The 18,715-nt window shown below is 45.4% G+C and overlaps 1 protein-coding gene across 3 annotated transcripts in view; it reads left to right on the forward strand.

Annotated features, from left to right (window-relative positions):
- The window catches only part of RORA (RAR related orphan receptor A), a 744,445-nt gene that overhangs the window by 624,772 nt on the left and 100,958 nt on the right, over positions 1–18,715 (forward strand). Inside the window, exon 1 of one of the 3 annotated variants that reach the window (XM_056130841.1) lies at positions 16,262–16,437. The exons of the other annotated variants lie outside the window; for them this stretch is intronic. Within the exon in view, the coding sequence (XP_055986816.1) occupies positions 16,407–16,437 (31 nt within the window). The 5' untranslated portion in view covers positions 16,262–16,406. Of the gene's footprint in view, positions 1–16,261; positions 16,438–18,715 lie in introns of those variants that run through there. 3 annotated transcript variants of the gene reach the window in all.

An 18,715-nucleotide genomic window follows, 5' to 3' on the forward strand; every position in this document is an offset into this window, starting at 1 on the left:
AGCCCTGAGAACAGCCAGGTGTGACCCAAAAATTCAGAATGAAATAAAATAAAAGAAATAAAAAAGAGAGCTACAAAAGCAGGAGCTAGTACTTTAACATATTGTGATCTGAGATCAGGGTCACAACAGACCATCACAAATGCTTTTTCTGTCTGTAAGACAAAAAAAAAAAAGACAACTAGAAATAGTGGAACAGCCATCCCAGGTGAGGCTTGGTTTGGCCACTGCATCTAGTTTTCTGCAGATTACCCATAACCCTGGTTCATTCACAGTTCATGAGTGCCGTGTAGGTGAGTGTTGGTGAAGAGACATGCTGATGATTTCTTGTGGCAGGAATGAAGAGATGACAGGAAAATCGGCAATTCGAAAAGAAGCTGTAATTAGTGGCCAAGAGCTGAAGAGATCTATGCCTCCCTCACGCTTCACTTTCAAAATTCCTCCTGTGTGAAACTTACCTTCCATGTGCCAGTCTGTGCTGCTCAGAATAGAAATGCTTGAAGAACCAGCAAACCCATTTGTAATAACTGACATGTGGGATTAAACAGAGAGAAATAAGACTGGTTCAAATCCCCCCAGGGGAACAGGAAAAGTTGCCCTGGGAGCGTTTCCCGCCAAATCTGAATGATTCCTGCCTTCTTTCTTTCTTCTGGTTCTCATAGTCAGCATCAGCATCATCAGCATCAATTGAACAGCAACTTGGTCCAGGTGATTGTTACACCAAAAGCATTACTCTAGAGCCTAGGGAATGCATGGACAGAGAGTGGAGGGAAGAGGAAAGTGTGGCCTCACAGCTGCCATAGTAACTGCCCTGTCCTCCAGCCAACCTGAGCAGGGCTGGTGCTCTTTCTGAACTGCAGGGTCGAGTCCACACATGCCGGATCTCAACAGGCAGGTGTAGCAGCGGCAAGTTTCCCTGACTCCGATCAATTAAGCCGCGCTCACAGCTGCTTGGCAGCTGCCCGGGACACAGGCTGGCAGCTTCTAAAAGAATTCTTGCAGCCGTGAAGGAGGTGTTGGAATCCTTTGCGTGTGTGGAAAGTGCTTTTAGAAACCAGGCACTTCCACTGACTGGGAGGAAAATAATGCCAAGTCGTGCAGATGACACCCCCCACTTTTTTTTTACCCCATTGAACTTTCACTGCTGTCTTTTTCTTTCCCTAGACTTTCAGCAGCTTAAACATTGCTCTCCACATAGTAAAATGTTTTTATAGGTGGCATGTATTTAAGCTTCAGCCCTGAACACTCCTGATGCAAGTAAACATTTTTAGAAGCATTGAAAATTTAAAAAGAGGGGAGTTTGGATGGGTTTTATTTTAAGGGAGCCTTTCAAAATAAACCATGTAAGATCCTCAGTCTTCGTAGTCATCATATCAGTGTTTCAAACTCTTGTTCATTGACTTCATTACAGAGTCACTCTGGATGGTCATTTTTTTGGGCTGTGTGGAGTATTCCATGGTCCAGCATAGGTCCTGATGTGGCACATGGGGCTCCTGGTTTGCTCTCTGCCCAGTAGTCCGTGCCATCATCTCCAATGATTATGCCTAACTTTTATTGTTTGGGAGATTTCCTCCTCTCCATCCTCTCTCTTCCTTTCTTGTGCTTTTAACATGCATTATATATGCCAGAAACTAAGCTATAAAGATTGTCAGAACAATGTCTTACATAAGAGCAAATAGTTTCTGAGCCGTGCCAAAAGAACTTTTTAAAATACAGGTAGAAACTTCAGTTCTTAGATTTTTAGTGGTATTTCTGTCAATCAGCCTTCCTCCATCCCTTCCATCCTTTTTCCTTCATCCCTCCCTCCCTCCTTCCTTCCTTCACTCCTTCCTCCTTCCTGCCCCATCCTTTCTCTTTCTTACTCCTTTCCTTTTTCCCTCATTCGCTCTCTCTTTCCCTTCGTTATTCCTATCTCCCTTCCTCCATTACTTCCTACCTCCCTCTTTCTCAGTCTTCTCTCCTTCCTCCATTATTCCTTACCCTCCTTCCTTTCTTTCCTCCCTCCTTCCCCTTCCGTCTTTCTCCCTCCTTCTTTCCTTTCTTCCCTCCTCTCTCCTCCCTTTTCTCCTTTTTTCCTCCCTCCTTCCTTCCCTTCCTCCCTTCTTTCTCCCTCTCTCCTCCCTCTTCCTACATATTTTCTTCCTTCTCCCTTCCCTTTCCCTCCCTCATTCTCCCCTTTTCTTTTGCTTTCCTCCATGTTCTACTTCAGAAGGCTTTTGAGAGCTTTGTAATTCAGAAGCATTATAGTAATTTTTTCCCTCATTGGTAACTCTGATTTTGCTAGTGGTCAACGGATATTGGCTTTAAAAATCATTTTTGAAACCATAAAAATCTGAGAGTACTGGAATTTGCGCACCTTTCACTGGTTTGATGGCAATGGTACATAAGCAAAGGTGGGAGGACTCTTTTAACTTCCCTTTTCAAATATTTCACACAATGCCTCACCCACAGTCTGCTCCTAGAAAAAAATATGGTGATTAACTGAGATTTAAAAATAATTATCACACACAAACTATGTAAAATGAAACTCTCTAAGAACTACTTGTCTTTCATGTTCTGGAAAATGCTTCTGTGCTTTTCACACCTTGGTTTAAAAAGAAAATCAAGCCCAAGTTGAGCATACATGATAAAAAATGTTAACGGAGCTGAAAATAGAAGTTTTTGTATATATGAATTCCAAGTGCTCCACAGCTTTCCTATGGGATTATTTTGTTGATGGGGGAATTTGTAGCTCATAATTAGAAACCCTTTGATTCATTCATTCATCCCAGCAATGGCATTTATCGAATGCCCGCTGGGCCCCACTTGGGAAACACAGACATATCACACGCGATTTGAGGAAACAGACATTTGGGCCAGAATTTGAAGGTTGCCTTAAGTCCGAGACCGGCTGCCATATGTTAGAAACATTCTCCCATTCAAACTGAAAGCTTTCAGCGGAAGCTCAACATGTTCTTACATCGGCTTGTTCTATCAGAAGATCCGGCAAGCTCATGTTCTGAGGAGGAATCTGGAGAAGCCGTGTCATAATGTTTCCCTCTTTCCTTGACAAGTCACTCAGCAGCCCCATCCAAGATCATTCAGAATAGCCTGGAAGTCATCGGAAGCGAGGGCCTCTGTGGAAAACATTTGGAGGAAGCCTGTCGGCAAGCCATGTTTTAAAGCTGAGGGTTTAATTTAGCCCTGTTGTGAGGTTCCCTGTGAGAATTTATGTATTTAAAAAGTGTCATCTCCAGGAAAGTTAACATGAGTACAATTTAGGAAACAGTGAGTATTTAGTGGCATAATATGGCTATGGATCCTGAGGTTTTACCTTTCTGATCTGCTTTGTAATCAAATGCAGAGTTGACACCTCTCCCTCCCTCCCATTAGCTTACTTTGCCAGTGAATCATCATGTTTGCATGTACTAAAGACCAATAATCTTAAATAGTGCCTATTAATCATATCTGATCATCACAATTTTGTAAGGCAATCTTGTGTATAAATTTTGAATGATGTAACCATTGTTTTGCTTATGCAATTCCTTTTCTACCAGGTTTTAGAATTTTATTTTTTTTCTCTTTGTTAATCTTTGTTACACACCAGAGAATTATAATCATTTTATAGAATTTTAAAATTTTTTGTTGCCATGAGAGTTTAAGGGGCATGATAGATATTTATAAGAAAACATGTCTGACAGAATCAGACATGTTGCTAATTAATTTTTAAATTTAATTAAATTATTAATTAAATTTAATTACATTTTTAAGAATGAAAGAAAGAAAAATAAAATCTTTTTTCAGAGAGTGCCAATGATAATGATTTTATGAAGAGTCTCTTTTAAACAATTTGAAATTGTTTTCTAAGTTGACTAGACAAACTGTTCTTATGAAGCATATAAGAAGTCATTTCATCCTGTAGAGAGTTACCACATTGATAGATCTAATCTATTAAGCATCGATTCTAAAGCAAAATCATCCCTTAACTCTGTAGGTTCCTTGAGTACAAAAAAATAGCGTATCTGAAGATCAAATTAAAGCCACTTCCCATATTTTTATCAGAATATTTCACATTGCTCACATAGGGAGAAACACTGAGTAGTGGATGGTAAGCCACACCAGCCCAGTGACTGTTGAATAGTAGCAGTGGGCCGGGTAATAATAGTTTTCATATGTATTGTCTGATTTCAAAGTATTAAAAATACTTGAGGATAGGCATTATTTTTTCAGTTTTACAGGGAGGAATACAAATATAAGTAATATCACCAGTCAAACAGCCACTAAGTTTTAGAAGTTGATGGAAATCCAGATATTCCTACATATATTATGCTGCTTCCTCAAGAAATGGGCTGGAGCGATAGCACAGCGGGTAGGGCGTCTGCCTTGCACGCGGCCAACATGGCCGACCCGAGTTCGATTCCTCCGCCCCTCTCGGAGAGCCCGGCAAGCTACCGAGAGTATTCGATATGCCAGACACAGTAACAACAAAGTCTCCAATGGAGACGTTACTGGGCCCGCTCGAGCAAATCGACGATCAATGGGAGGGCCTTTACCTTTACCTTTACCTACACCTAAAAAAACATTTTCTTGTCTGCACTCTGTATATGAAAAGGCAAAGAATAGATTCATCTTATTCATCTTTGTATCTCTTAGAACATAAAGGTTTGGTAAATCTTCCTTCCTTCCTTCCTTCCTTCCTTCCTAATTTCCCTCCCTCCCTCCCTCCCTCCCTCCCTCCCTCACTCCCTCCCTATTTCTATCTATCTTTCTTTTTAGTTTTTGGTTTTTGAGCCACACACAGTGGTTCTGAGGGCAGACTTCTAGTTTTGTGCTTAGGGATCATTCCTGGCAGGGTTTGGGTGGCCATATTAGGTGCTAGGAATCAAACACAAGGCAAGCAAGCATTATACTCACTGTACTGTTGCTCTGGCCCAGTAAATATTTCTTGAGGTAAAGAAAATCTAGAAACAGATTTATAGAAAGGGAAGAAGCAAGTGTGCATGGGAACACAGAGATTATGTTATATAATCTGAGCTTGACCAGAACATCCTGGAAGGCAGTGCCATTCAGAGATCCTGTTAGGTAGGAAAGTGGGGAGTTGGGGAGAGAGAAAGAGAGAAATTCAATTCTTATTAATGACATATTTTTCAGCTCAACCAGGCATGCCCTGTGAGATACAGTTGAGGTCTGCACCCTTTCTTCCTTCCTACTGTCAATCAACATCCCTTGCACAGTCTATTTGGTGTCAGCTTTTCCTAACAGTTGACTTTGTGCTGGTCATCTGGCTGTATGACACTACCTTCCCCTCCCAGCATAGTGATAAAATGTTGACTAGTATTTTTATATGCAGGAAGATTGTGCTATAACTTACAGGAAAAAAATACACATAAAATAAATGTGTATTTTTTTATTCAGTGCTGCTAGCTTTGAGTTCAATTTTAGTGAATCAACAGCTAAATAGCGTATAAAATGTCTATAAATAGAACAACAGTGTTAGAAATTGGTAAATTGTCAGAATTGTTATAAGCACACACTAATCGGAGCTTGGCCTTGTGTTTCCCTCAGGGTCTATAAATTCATTCGCTCCCAGTAACTTTATAGAACATAACTTCATCAAATAACAGGAACCAGAGAAAAGTATCTGACAGCACCATGTACTGATAAACATATGGGATTACTTGAACTCATATATTGCTAACAGAAATGTAAATGGCATGATCACTTGGCAAAGCCATTTGACATTAAAAAAAAACTTATCTCAAAAGATCGAGGGGGGAGAGAGAGAGAGAGAGAGAGAGAGAGTGCCTGCCATAGTGACAGGCTGGGGGTGGCATGGGGCGGAGGGAAACTGGGAACATTGGTGGTGGAAAGTGTGCACTGGTATAGGGATGGGTGTTGGGGTAGTGTGTGACTGTAACCCTACCTTAAACAGCTTTGTAACTTTGTATCACGTGGTGATACAATCAATTAAAAAAAAAGTTTAAAAAACCCCAAACTTATATACTCAAGCAGTTCCATTCCTAGAAATTTACCCAAACAAAATAAAAATTTATATTCATACACAATAAACCTGTAAATAAGTGTTCATAGCAACTTTATTTGTAATTGTTTTAAATGAGAAGAAAATGCCAATGTCTTTTAATTAGAGAACAATAAATTGTAGAGTGGAAGGCCAGAGAGATCATCCAGAACTTGCTTTGCACATGTTCGACCTGGGTTTGGTCCCTAGCACCACATAGGGACCCCTGAGCACTGTCAAGAGTAATCCTTGAGCATAGACCTATGAATTGCCATTGAGCACCTCCAGGTATAGCCCCAAACAAACAAGCAAAACAAAAAAAGTTTGTTTTGGCTGGGTTTTCATTCTTGGGGGTGAGGGGAATGAAGTAATATTCAAAAACACAAGATAGTAACTTTTGGGGGGTAATGGAGTGAGTAATCATTTTTTAAAAAGACAGTAACAAATCAACAATGTGGGATAATCAACAATGTGGGATAATCCTGAAATATGTTAAGTGGAAGAACCAGAGCCAAGAGACCACATAATACTTTATTCCATTTAAATGATATTCTTTAAAGGCAAATGAGGTAAAGGTAAAAGGTAAAGGCCCTCCCGTTGATCGTCGATTTGCTCGAGCGGGCCCAGTAACGTCTCCATTGGAGACTTTGTTGTTACTGTGTCTGGCATATCGAATACTCTCAGTAGCTTGCCGGGCTCTCCGAGAGGGGCGGAGGAATCGAACTCGGGTCGGCCATGTTGGCCGCTTGTAAGGCGAACGCCCTACCCGCTGTGCTATCGCTCCAGCCAAATGAGAGGGATAGTTAAACAGACTTACCATTGCCAGGGTTTGGGGAGAGCAACAAGTTTGGGAAGATATATGAGGCTGCCTTGTATCTTGTTGGTGACCAAAACGTTAAATTCTGTTGTCAAAACTCAAAGAACTGTATGCAAAACTGTATGTAAAAACAAGTGGTTTTTACCCTACGCCAGTTGTATCTTAATAAAAGGCTTAAAACTGAGATCCAAAAGATGAGTCAAAATTAATTTCTTTTCATTTTCCACAGTAATAGCAGTGAGCACAACTCTGTCTTAAATACAACAGTGAGCACACCTCTGTCTTAAAATAGAACATTGCCCATGTGAACAATATTGGAAGCAAAGTTACATTCTGAATTGCATAGTAGATGTTGTGGATATACCAGACATATTTCCCTTTCTCTTATAATTTGTAAGTGTAATATTTTTACCTAGTTACAAGAAATCATTGCTTATTGGTTTTTTTTTTTTGGAGGGAGGGCATTGTTTTTGTCACATAGAGAAATCTGCACTGTAAGTCCAATGTACTCATTGTTCACAGGTGTACAACAATTTGTTGGATTGGAATTTACCAGTTTATTGGTGTTTTGACCTTGGGTTTAACAGAGTACAAGACAGGAGCACAGACACAATGCAACAGCTCAACTTGTTTCCACTTACCTAGCTTCCGATGTGCTGATTTAGTGAGTCTACTATTCAACATGGTGGTTCAGCTGCTCACATTCGTGGAATGTTCCCTCTCTGAATATCTTCCAGTTCTGATATTGATTTTCATTTTTCCTTTTGCCACATTTTATCTCTGTTATATTTCCAGGAATAAAGACGCAGTAAATCATATCACCACTGCCTTTTCGTTGATGGCATTCTTTTATACCATACATTATGTGCCAAATCTTTGTAATCATGGACATGTAGGTTTTCTGAGATTATTACTATCCTGTGTCTTTCAAAGACAACCAAGAGGCTCTCAATAATGTGCAACAATAGCTAACACAAGCAAATCATTCTTTCTTGTTTTCACTATAACCTCTTAAAAGTTACTTTATATTTCACTTAAAATATGTTAGCAAAAAAACATCTCAGATTCTGTGTATGTGTATAAATAACAAGGTCATGCATGACTTTAATCACTGAAATATAGACAACAGTTTATTCAAAGTGCATTGGAAATTAAGTGGCTCTCCTTTGGATTATTATATTATCAAAGTTAGGTGATTAAAGTAGGTGAAGGGAGTGCTATATCATATTGTATGCTGTCAAAACTATCAGCTTAGCAGCTGTGCTCTAATTTGGGAAAACAATTACGGTAAATATCTCTGTCTTGCCTGTAGACTGGCTTGAATAACGAAATTATGTTTTACATCTGTAATATATTTTTAAATTTTTAAATTTGGAATCTTTTAGAGATGCCAGCATTTACTTTTATAGTCTATAGTTTCTTGAACTCCTAGCATCCCACAATCAATACTTAGAGTTGTTCAATTATTCCAAAATAGGAAAGAATTCCTCTTGAGTTACTTTAATATGTATCAAATGTTTCTTAAATATACAAATGGCAACATTGTTTTCAAACAGGATAATTACAACCGTGTATGTTTCTTCATTAGTAAGTAATTACATAATTTACTAAATTGTGCAATAATTCATAATGACACATGCCAACCCCACTCAATTACAGGAGCTAGTGAGAAAAGAATTTCTTGTACACATGCCTACATTTTATGAGAGCAGTAATTTTCGATTCCTGAGGAAGTCAGCTCACCACTTACAAAATATTTGAGTAGTACTCAGTTTAAGAAAAAATTAACAGAATTTTTGTATATATTTTTGTTTGGGGGCCATACCGAGCAGGGTTCAGGGATTACTCTTGGTGCTGCACTCAGGAATTACTCCTGGGGGGCTCAGGGAACTTTATGGAGTGTTGGGGATTGGACCCAGGTCAGTTGTGTGCAAGCCAAAAACCCTACCCACTGTACTATAGCTTCAGCACCTAAAATGAACAGAACTTTTGAAAGTTGTGGCATAATAGTCAAGCAAGCATACCCTGGATCCCTATTTTATGCGTATCATTCTAGTCCCACCACTTCCTGCCCTTGTGTTTTTGGATGAGTTACTGAATTTCTCTCTGACCAATTTTTTAGCTGTCCAAAGAGAATTTTCAGTGAATTATACGATGTTGTTTTTTAAAAGAGTATAAATTAATTGCCTAGTACAAAGCTAAGTTCCAAAGAATTGTTAACCAAGAGGCAAGGTAAAGGCAAACCATAGCAGCAGTTTTGTTTAATTATGGCAAAGTCATTCTGATTTTGAAAAATTCTCTTTGAGGATGCAAGGTTTAACTGGATGTTCAAAATCGAACGTGAATTTTGGGAACTGTAAATGAATGTCTAACATAATCTACCTCCACCTTACAAAATGAATGAGTAGTTTTTAGTGCGAGAGGAATAGTGATTAGGTTTTGAAGTGGGAAGGTAACAGATTTAGAAAAATTTAGCACCTTAAATTTAGGAAAATTTAATTAAAGCAGAAGAGCTTACCCAAGTCTATTCTTGTTTTCGGACTCACAGTGTGCTTTCCTAGTGCAGGATGTGCTATAAATAATAGGAGCATTTCTATGAGCAGAGAATAGACTTCTGATCAGACACTATCCCATCCTGTAAGCTGGACCCAGATGTGAGCCTCACCTCAGAACCACTATTGACATGTTGGCAAAACGATCTGAAATGCCAATAGTTATGAGTACTTCATAACACAGAATAACTGATTCTTTGCTTGACTGAACAAAAACGTGTTTTCTTGGGGAGAAGAAAATAATGCCAACATTGGCCCCTGGAAGGTCGTCACTCCCTGTAAGTCTGGGTTTCCCCGTGTAGTTCAGCGTTATTCTGCAGCCCTTGGCCCTGCATGACAGAAATAAGAAAGCCATCTGTAACTGCTTATCTTTTCTCCATTATCTGAAAATATCTTTTAAGAGAGCTCCTAAGAAATAAAATATGGCCTATATATGCAGCCTCTATATTAATAGAACTGTCTCTGATAATTTACAGAACTGAAATGGATGATGATACAAAATCAAATAATATTCAATTTATCTTGTTCATCCTAAAATGCTCTGCTTAGCTTTTCACTCTGATGAAATAACATGCATTTCCAGTTTTATTCTTCCTGGGTGTGCTGTGAGGTGGAACTCTTTTGCTCTGTGTGTTTTATTAAGTGTAATTTAACTTTATGACTATCAAACCGACTATTAATCCTTACAATAAGGCTATGAAATAGGCAGTCTGTAAAGAGATTGATTTTCTAAAGCACAGTTCCCTTCTTATGCCCACAATTCATTTCCCAAAACATTCTCCAGTGTCTATAGTTTGCAAACTAGGCACTTGGAGGGAAGGGGGAAGAAATTGCTACAACCCACATTTCAGGTTTTGAACTTTCCTTGTCTGCCTTCAGAATGTTCTGCCTTCAGTGCCAGCTGTTTCTGAGAGGAGAAGTGCAGTTTCCATCTTGAGTTCTAGGTTGCCTTTTCTCTAGGATATCTGACATTCTTGGTTCACCACTGGATTTTATTCGTCTTTCAGGATTTAGTTTAAATGATACTACCTGCATGAAGGGCTCCCCCAAAAGCTTCCAATAAACTCTGCACACTAAGTAACCTTTCTTACTCTTGGCTTCGTTCACCCTGTTGTTTCAGGTACCATGTCACTTGAGTACTGTCTATTATGGCGAACGTGCATTGCGGGCATTTCATACTGGATTGCGAGTTCCTTGAGGGAAGCCATGATGCTTTCTCCTCCCCATCCTGTGTCCTAGCCCAGGGGAAGGCACTGGAAGGTTTCATCATTGCTCATTGAATGGGAGCCCTCGTATAGGAAATAAGACTCACAAAATTCTGTTGGGCCAATAAGGCCTTTTCAACCAAGGGATGCTTCCATTTGGATTCATCTTTATAGGCCCAAAACTTAGTAGATAGTTGGTAATTGCTTATTTTCCATTTGTGAGCATTTCAAAATTTCCAAAGCTTAGCAAAATCTTACCTACTAATGCTAATTTCAACCTATCTATATTAAAAGCTGACATTTAGGCCAATCACAACCTCTGTACATAAAAAAACAGAGGTGCTAGAGGGGTAGTGATGGTGTTTTCTGTGTAAAAGCCCTTCACAGGCACCCTAGTTTGTCCTTAAATCATTTCAGTTCATATGCTCAGTAGCCCTTCCAGGCACTACTATCCTTATTTCATAGATGGGGAAACAGAAGTTTGCTCAAGCACCCTCAGAAAGTAAGTGGAATAAAGGTTGGTTTGAAGCCCAGATTTAGCTAACACAGGAGCAGCTTCTGCCCATCTTGTGGAGTTAAACAAAATGGCTTTTGAGAAGGCCCCAGAGCATCAGAGAAAAAGGCATCCTGCGAGTGGATGGGGCATGATCTTCATGATCATGTAATTGAGATTCAGGAGTACTTTGAGGTACCTTCCAGTGCCTTCCCCTGGCACGTTCATTTCTTTTTTCTGTAGGCAAGGAGCCTCAGGGTCAGAAGATGCAAAGATTTCCCAGGGTCCTCGGGAAAGCAAGGGCCAGTATAAAACTGGAACCCCAGCCTTCAGGTTCTAAGTTTGCTTCATATTCCCTTAACAACAACAAAAATTATTTCCTGGGCAGCTCTAGGAGTAGGGTCAGGACATGGCAGAGAACATACAGAGTGGCAGTCTCCCTAATCTCTCATCATCTCCTTCTTTGCCTTGGCAAGTGCTTCCATAGTAAGACACTTGCTTTCTACCTGTTCTCTTCAATGTGCTCTGCCTTGCACTCCTGTGAACTTGACCCCTTCCCTCATTGCAATGGTTTCAACACATCTGCCACTTCTTGGATTTCCTAATAGATGAGTGAGATATGCGGTTCCAGAAATCCCAGAATCCCTTTACCATTGACTCAATGAAGCCAAAATCTTTCACCTCCAACATCCCATTATCCTAATCGCCACACTAATGATTTGCAGCCATCCATCAATTACGAAGGGCAAAGTGCTGTGCAGACATCTTTTCACTCGGCAAGAGACTACCAGACATGACCAGCCCTTAGGATTACTTGCCTGACTCAGAACTGATACCTCTCTGCCAAGGGCAGTTGAGTTGTGAGCTACCCAAGATCAGTACTTCTATTTTGTCTTGGTTTCCAGTTTTCTCCAGCTCAGTGCCATGCACATTAGGGGTATTTGGTCATTGTGGTCTGTGGGCAGGTAAAATTGAAGATGTCTCATCGCTAAAAAAAAAAAAAAAAGTTTATCTCACTATATTTCACAGATTCTGCATATGCATGCACAAATGAACATTTAAATCTGATATTTGTTTTGAATTAGTGAACAAGTCTTACCAACTGCATCAATCTGTTCACCTACTCTACCATAACCCTCATTAATGGGGGATCCCACATATCTTTGTTTTCAATTCTTTTATTTTTATTCTGTTTTATTCAATTCTTTTAGTTTTATTCTGTTTGTAAATGATCCTTTCTGTGACATTGGTTCCATGCAGACCCAAAGGTAAGCAGTGCTATGATCATTCGAGGTAACTTGTGCCTTCTCTATAGCTTACCAGAAATTTTTTCTTAGACTCCATAGGTCGGACCCTGTTGAGTGTGCAGGTAGACAGGTCCCTGGCTCTCTATCAGCCAGAAGGAGCAGTTCCTACTGATCACAGTGCGATGGTGGCAAAGAATTACATTGAATCAGGCTGCTCATGACCACATTAACCTTTCACTGATCCCTTTCTTGTTCTGCCAGAAATAAATTAATTGAATTAGTGAGCTGCCATGCACTAGAGAGAAAGAATCAGAGCACAGGTGAGACAGGACCACAGAGCCAAGTGCTCTCTCTCCTAAGTACCAGCAAACTGAAATCATCTTCATGCTAGGAGTCATTTGTGGGTCTGCTGGTTGACCATTCTCCCAAGTAGCACTTTGTGTGTGTGTGTGTGTGTGTGTGTGTGTGTGTGTGTGTATGTCTTGATTTGGCATGGTATACCTTGAGAGTAGACCAATTGTGATAGGAAATCAAATACTCTCTCCTAAAGTGAAGTGTCTTTTTCTTTTAACCTCTAGCCACGGGAAACTCAGCACCCATTTATGAATTATACTTCTGCTAGGGTATCTAACCTGCAGACTTTTTGCAAGGACATTGTGTAGCAGCCTGGCCCACTTCCTGATCAGTGACCCACCCATGTGAAGGCCAGAGGAAACAGACCCATCTCTAGAACCGACAACTCAGTCATTTTCAGTAGACAGCACATCTTTCTGTGAAATTAGCCAAAATGCTGACAGTTGAGTCAAAAAATGTTGTCTCACTTATAGTCAAGAATTCCTATTTTAGGGCTTAAAAGATAACATAGTGGATAATATGCTTGCCGTGGATTTGTCTCTGACACCACATATGGTCCTCCTAAGTTCCACCAGGAATGATCCCTAAGCACAGAGCCAGGAGTAAGTTCTGAGCACTGTGTGGTAAAGAATAAAAAAAACCTGAATTCCCACACTGTTTAGTTGTCTTGATGCACACAAGATTCTCTTCCTCTGTTTTCTGAGTACTTGGTAAAAATATGAAAGTGCAAGGAGTGTGCTGCTTAACACCATGCCCCTCCCTCCCCGTATGTGTCCTGCGAGTATTGATTTAATATGACCCAAAGAATAATTCCTACATTTTAATATATAGTTCGCAAAAGTTTGCACTGAAATAAATGTCCATCACTTATGGCTCCAGTCTGGTAGTATTGAAAGATATGGAGCTTTTCATTCCAGGCTATTTGTCTGGGGACTTGTAATTCCATAGAAATTTTGTATTTCAAGAGGCTTTTTCCTTTTTTTTTATTTCTTCTTTGCTTTTTGGAGGCATACCCAGCGATGCACAGGGGTTACTCCTGGCTCATGCACTCAGGAATTACTCCTGGCGGTGCTCAGGGGACCATACGGGATGCTGAGAATCGAACCCGGGTGGGCCGCGTGCAAGGCAAATGCCCTACCCGCTGTCTTATCGCTCCAGCCCCTCAAGAGGCTTTTATAAAAAAAAAAAAAAGCCTCTTATTTTTACTTTTGAGGTTTAATGAAGGCTTTTTGTTAATATAAAGAACAATAATATGACCTGGGTTAAAAGTGGAAGGCAGTGAATAGAGGCATGTATTACAAATAGCATAGAGCCACTGAGGAAGGTTAAGACTTAATATCTGAAATTCTGTTGCTCATTAGTTGTAAGATGCGAATGAAATACATCTCTAAAGGGCAAGGTCAGTATTACATTATCCTGGAAATGTCTTTGTTGAATAAATGTGTAAATATTTCAAGTATTATGAGATTATATTTCTTTCTGCTGGGGACATGTTTCCAGGATGAACGATTCTACTCCTTGTAATTGCAGGAGCACGCATCACATTCCTCCTTTCCGATTACGGATTTCATTTGAAATGGGGTGGAAATAAGTACAGATTACTAGGCCTGTAAGAGTATTTACCTTGGGGTCAGGTACCTGACAGACATTTCCAAACAGTGATTTCCAGGGTAGTGTGCATTGTACGTTCGCAGCATTGTACATGTCCAGTTTGTCTGGCAGTGATGTAGGAAACACAGACCTCTGAGATGCTGTCGCCCCTGCCTGCCTTGAACAGTACCAAGGACAGCACACCATACCTGAGACCTGACGGAACAGCCTGGTCTACTCCTTGTTGATGAACACTGCCCTCTCATTGTTCATCAGTTTGCTGGAGCGGTCCCAGTAACGTCTCCATTGTTGATGAGCAGTCCATGGAAATCAAGAACCCAAACTGAGTGATGGTGGCAGTGTAGGTGAGGGGTGTTGCCACACCCAGAGAGGCAGTTGCACCATGGGAATGTGGTGTGATTTCATTTCATAATTGTAAACATCACAGTGGGTATGGCTGATGCTTCTGAAACCCGTGTCCACTTCGCTATGGCTGGACAGCTGAATTAACATGGGTAGGTCTTGGCTTTGCATTTGCGTTCTTTTTGTTCATGTCTTGTGATTTTATTTGGGGGGAGGGTATGATAAGGAAAAAAAAGCTGTTGGCTTTGAAGTTTACTCTAAAGTCAGCTTTTAAAAGCTGACTAGCTGAAAGCAAACTTGTAGAAAGCTATGATTTTTGGCTAAGGTGTGAGGCATTTTCTTGACCTTCTCAATGAGAGCACTGTGTGAATTTTGTTTTGAACATGCTGGGTTGATGGGGAGAGTATGAATCTAAGTTTTCTTCTGTGATTTTATTTATTTATTTATTTAACTGACGAGCAAAATCATCTGGGTGATATGGAGGGAAATGTTAGAACTTCCATGTATTTATTGCCATGAGCTTGATAATAAGCACATAGGATTTTAAGTTGGAAACGGAAACGCCAAAAATCAGATAATTGAAGTGGTGTGAAGACATAGTAAACTGTGCATTGAGAATTTTGTTTTCTGCTATGCTCAATACTGTGGACATACTCGCAAATCTTGTTTCATAATGCAAACCCTGGGTATGTAGCTTCCAAAATTCTTGGAGTAAGATATAATAGTCTGATAATAGTCCTAGTTTATGTGTTGGTAAGGCCAATGAGAAGGAACTAAGCTTCAAAGTTGGGAGGAAATTGTCTTAATAGCTGGGTGTGAGATTCACAGTTGGGCCTTTTCTGGGCCTCTTCTTATTTTCCAATTCAGAATACCACAACTAAAAAGACTAGTTTTTTGGGTTTTTTATTTTGGGGGGGGATGGGGGTGGGATTTAGTACAAAAACTGGAGCTACATAGGAGGGCCTGGGATGGGGGGGGGGGAAGGGGAGGCGAGATGGTGGATATGGAAGGATCTGGTCATTTGGGAGCTCAAGTCAGGAGGCAGCCGGAATCCATGCCAGGGTCCCAGGTTTTCTACTCTTCTCCAGAAGAGCGGTGGGCAGGAAGGTGTAGACCAGGGCCTTGGAGGTGGGGGTGGTCGAGCCAGCAATTCGGGGTGGGCAGCCTGGTCCCGAAAAGACGAAAAGACGTGGAGGTTTCCTAGGGAGTAGGGACCAGCGGGTGACCGTGCCCCACTCACCGCTTTCCGGGCAGAACGTCGATGACACCCTGAGGGTCCCCTAAAGGGCCACGGAGCTGCGTGTCTCTGGCTGCGGGATGGGGAAGAAGGGCGGTCACAGGTGCCGGGGACGCGGGGTGCGGCCTCGAGGCGGGGACCCTGAAGGGGGCCTGGGCAGCGTCGATGGCAGGGGGCGCGGGAGGAGGAGGGGCCACGGGAGAACCCCGAGGAGGGCCGGCCGCGGACGCGGGGCCGGGGAAGGGCCAGGGGCGCGGGGCCGGGGGCGCGGGGCCGGCCGAGCCGGGCTCACCTGCCCGCGGGCCGGGGCGGGGCCCGGGGCTCGGGGCGCGGCTGTGGGGCGCGCCCGCCCCGCGCCGCCCGCCGGGGAGCAGGGCGCGGTGTAAACAGAGCGGCGGCCGTGATGTCAGCCGGTCACATGGAGCCTCTTATGGCTCGGGATGGCTCTCGGCGGGCGGGCAGCTGCGGCAGCTGCTGCTGTGGCTCGGGCGGCGGCGCGGGGGCTCCGGGGTCGGACCGCGGCTCTCCCTGCGCTCTCCGCACCGCGGCTTGAATGATGTATTTTGTGATCGCAGCGATGAAAGGTGAGCGCGGGGGTCCCGCCGCGCCGGGGGGCGGGGGGCGGCGCCGGGGGCGGGCGCGCCTGCCCGAGCGCACGTCCGCGGGCCCCGCCGCGCCCCCCCGCGCCCCCCGCGGGCTCGGTCGTCTCCCGCGGGGCGCGACGCGCCGGCCGGTCCCGCGCTGCAGCCCCCCGCCGCGGTGGCGCGTCGCGGGGCACCCGGGGGCCGCGGACGCAAAGTTTGCCGAAAGTCGCGGCACTTCTGGGGCGTGGGGGGAACGGGGGACCCGGAGCAGGCCGGGGCGCGGCGGCCGCTCCCCCGGGCCCGCACCCGGACCGCTCCGGCCTACGCCGGGGAGGCCGGGCCGGGCCGGGCCGGGCCGCGCCGCCGCCGCCGCCGCCGCAGCAGCCGCTGTCACCCGGGCCCGGCCCGCGCTCCGGGCCTGGCGCTCCGCTCCGGCCGGCTCGCTGGCGGCGCGGGGCAGGGCCGTGCGCCCGGGCCTCCGCGGGACGCGCTTCCCGGCGGGCGTGCCGCGACTCCCGCGCCGCCACCGCGCGCCCCTGGCCCCGCGCGGGACTCGGACCGCGACGCCCGGGCCGAGCGTCCACGGCGCGGCTGGCGGCGGTGTCGGGCCCGGCTCCAGGCTCCCCCTGGCGTGGCGGAAGGAAAGCGGGGCCGGCCCGGGAAGTTGAGAGTTGGGAAGCGAAGTTCTGAGGCGCGCGTGAGGGCAGCCTGTCCCCGCGCTCCGGCGGGCGGCGGCGGACGAGCCCGGGACGGCTGCGACCGCGTGTCCCCGGGTCTGCGGGGAGCGGGGTCGGGGGAGCTGCGGGGGTCCTGCGGGGAGCGGGGTCGAGGGAGCTCCAGGAGATTGCGGGGAGCCGGGTCGGGGGTGTCCCGGGGGGCCTGCGGGGAGCGGGGTCCGGGGTGTTGTGGGGGTCCTACGGGGAGCGGGATCGGGGTGCTCCAGGAGACTGCGGGGAGCGGGGTCGGGTGTGTCCCCGGGCCTGCGGGGAGCGGGATCGGGGGAACCGCGGGGGTTCTGCGGGGAGCGGGGTCGGGGGTGTCCCATGGGGGGGCTGCGGGGAGTAGGGTCAGGGGTGTCCCGGGGTCCTGCGGGGAGTAGGGTCGGGGGTGCTCCAGGGAACTGCTGGGAGCGGGGTCAGGGATGTCCCGGGGGTCCTGCGGGGAGCAGAGTAGGAAGTGTCCGGGGGTCCTGCGGGGAGTGGGGTCGGGAGTGTCCGAGGAGCTGCGGGAAGCGGGGTCGGGGGCATTCCGGGTCCTGCAGGGAGCGGGGCCGGGGGTGTTCCCGGACCTGCGGAGAGCGGGGTCGCGGGTGTCCCGGGTCCTGCGGGGAGCAGGGTCGGGGGTGTCCCGGGTCTTGCGGGGAGCGGGGTCGGGGGTGTTTCGGGTCCTGCGGGGAATGGGGTCGGGGGTGCCATGGGGGTCCTGCAGGGAGCCGGGTCGGGGGTGCCGCGGGGGAGTGCGGGGAGCAGGACCTCGTGTGTCCGGCGCGGGTGAACCCGGCGCCGCCTCTTTACGAACGGGCGCCGGACACTGGGGGACGCGCGCCAGGTTGGGGAGCCGGAATTGTGCGCCCCAGGCCGGGGACGCGCGGCGGTGGCTTTGGGAATGCCGAGCTCTGCCTCCCTCGCCCGGGGTCACCATGGATGGCCCTTCGTACGCGGGTCGCTGCTCGCGGGGGATCGTCCCTCCCACGCACCCGCCGCAGGTTTTCCGCCGTGTCCCCGCGGCGGCGTGCGGGACTCGGGGTCTGCAGGCGTAGCCAGGACGCGAGACTGCAGGCGGCCTCCCTGTTATCCGCCTCCGCCAGGCCTCCAAGTCATTTTGGGAAAGGAAGAAAAGGTTCAGATTTTCTGTCGGACTTCTTATGTAAAAGCAAGCCGTGCCCCTCCCCTCCCCCCAAAAACTTTCAAGCTATTTCCTGTGTTCCCTTAATCCTCCACGAGTAAAGCGACTCCAATAGCCTGCGTAGTTACCGCAGTGCTCGCACTTTTCTCTTTAAATTGTAAAATAGATGTTGCAATGGCAATGTTGCGATCGGGGAAGCTCCAAGCTGGTTCTCAGGCATTTAAATTAGTATATAATCTGTGTTCATGAGCGGGGATGGGAGTGGGGATGGGTGCGCCTGACAGGCTAAGAGTATTTCGCTCAAGAGCAGTTACCATCGAACCATTTATAAGGAAATTACATTTTTAAAATATTTAATTTGCTATTTGTAACTCCAAATATGTTGGCTTTTGATTTGGTACACTATAACGTTGCCTGCTTTCTGGTAGAAATC

Source organism: Sorex fumeus, unplaced genomic scaffold (genome assembly GCF_029834395.1).
Source record: "Sorex fumeus unplaced genomic scaffold, SorFum_2.1 ptg000081l, whole genome shotgun sequence".
NCBI classification, from domain to species: Eukaryota; Metazoa; Chordata; class Mammalia; order Eulipotyphla; family Soricidae; genus Sorex; species Sorex fumeus.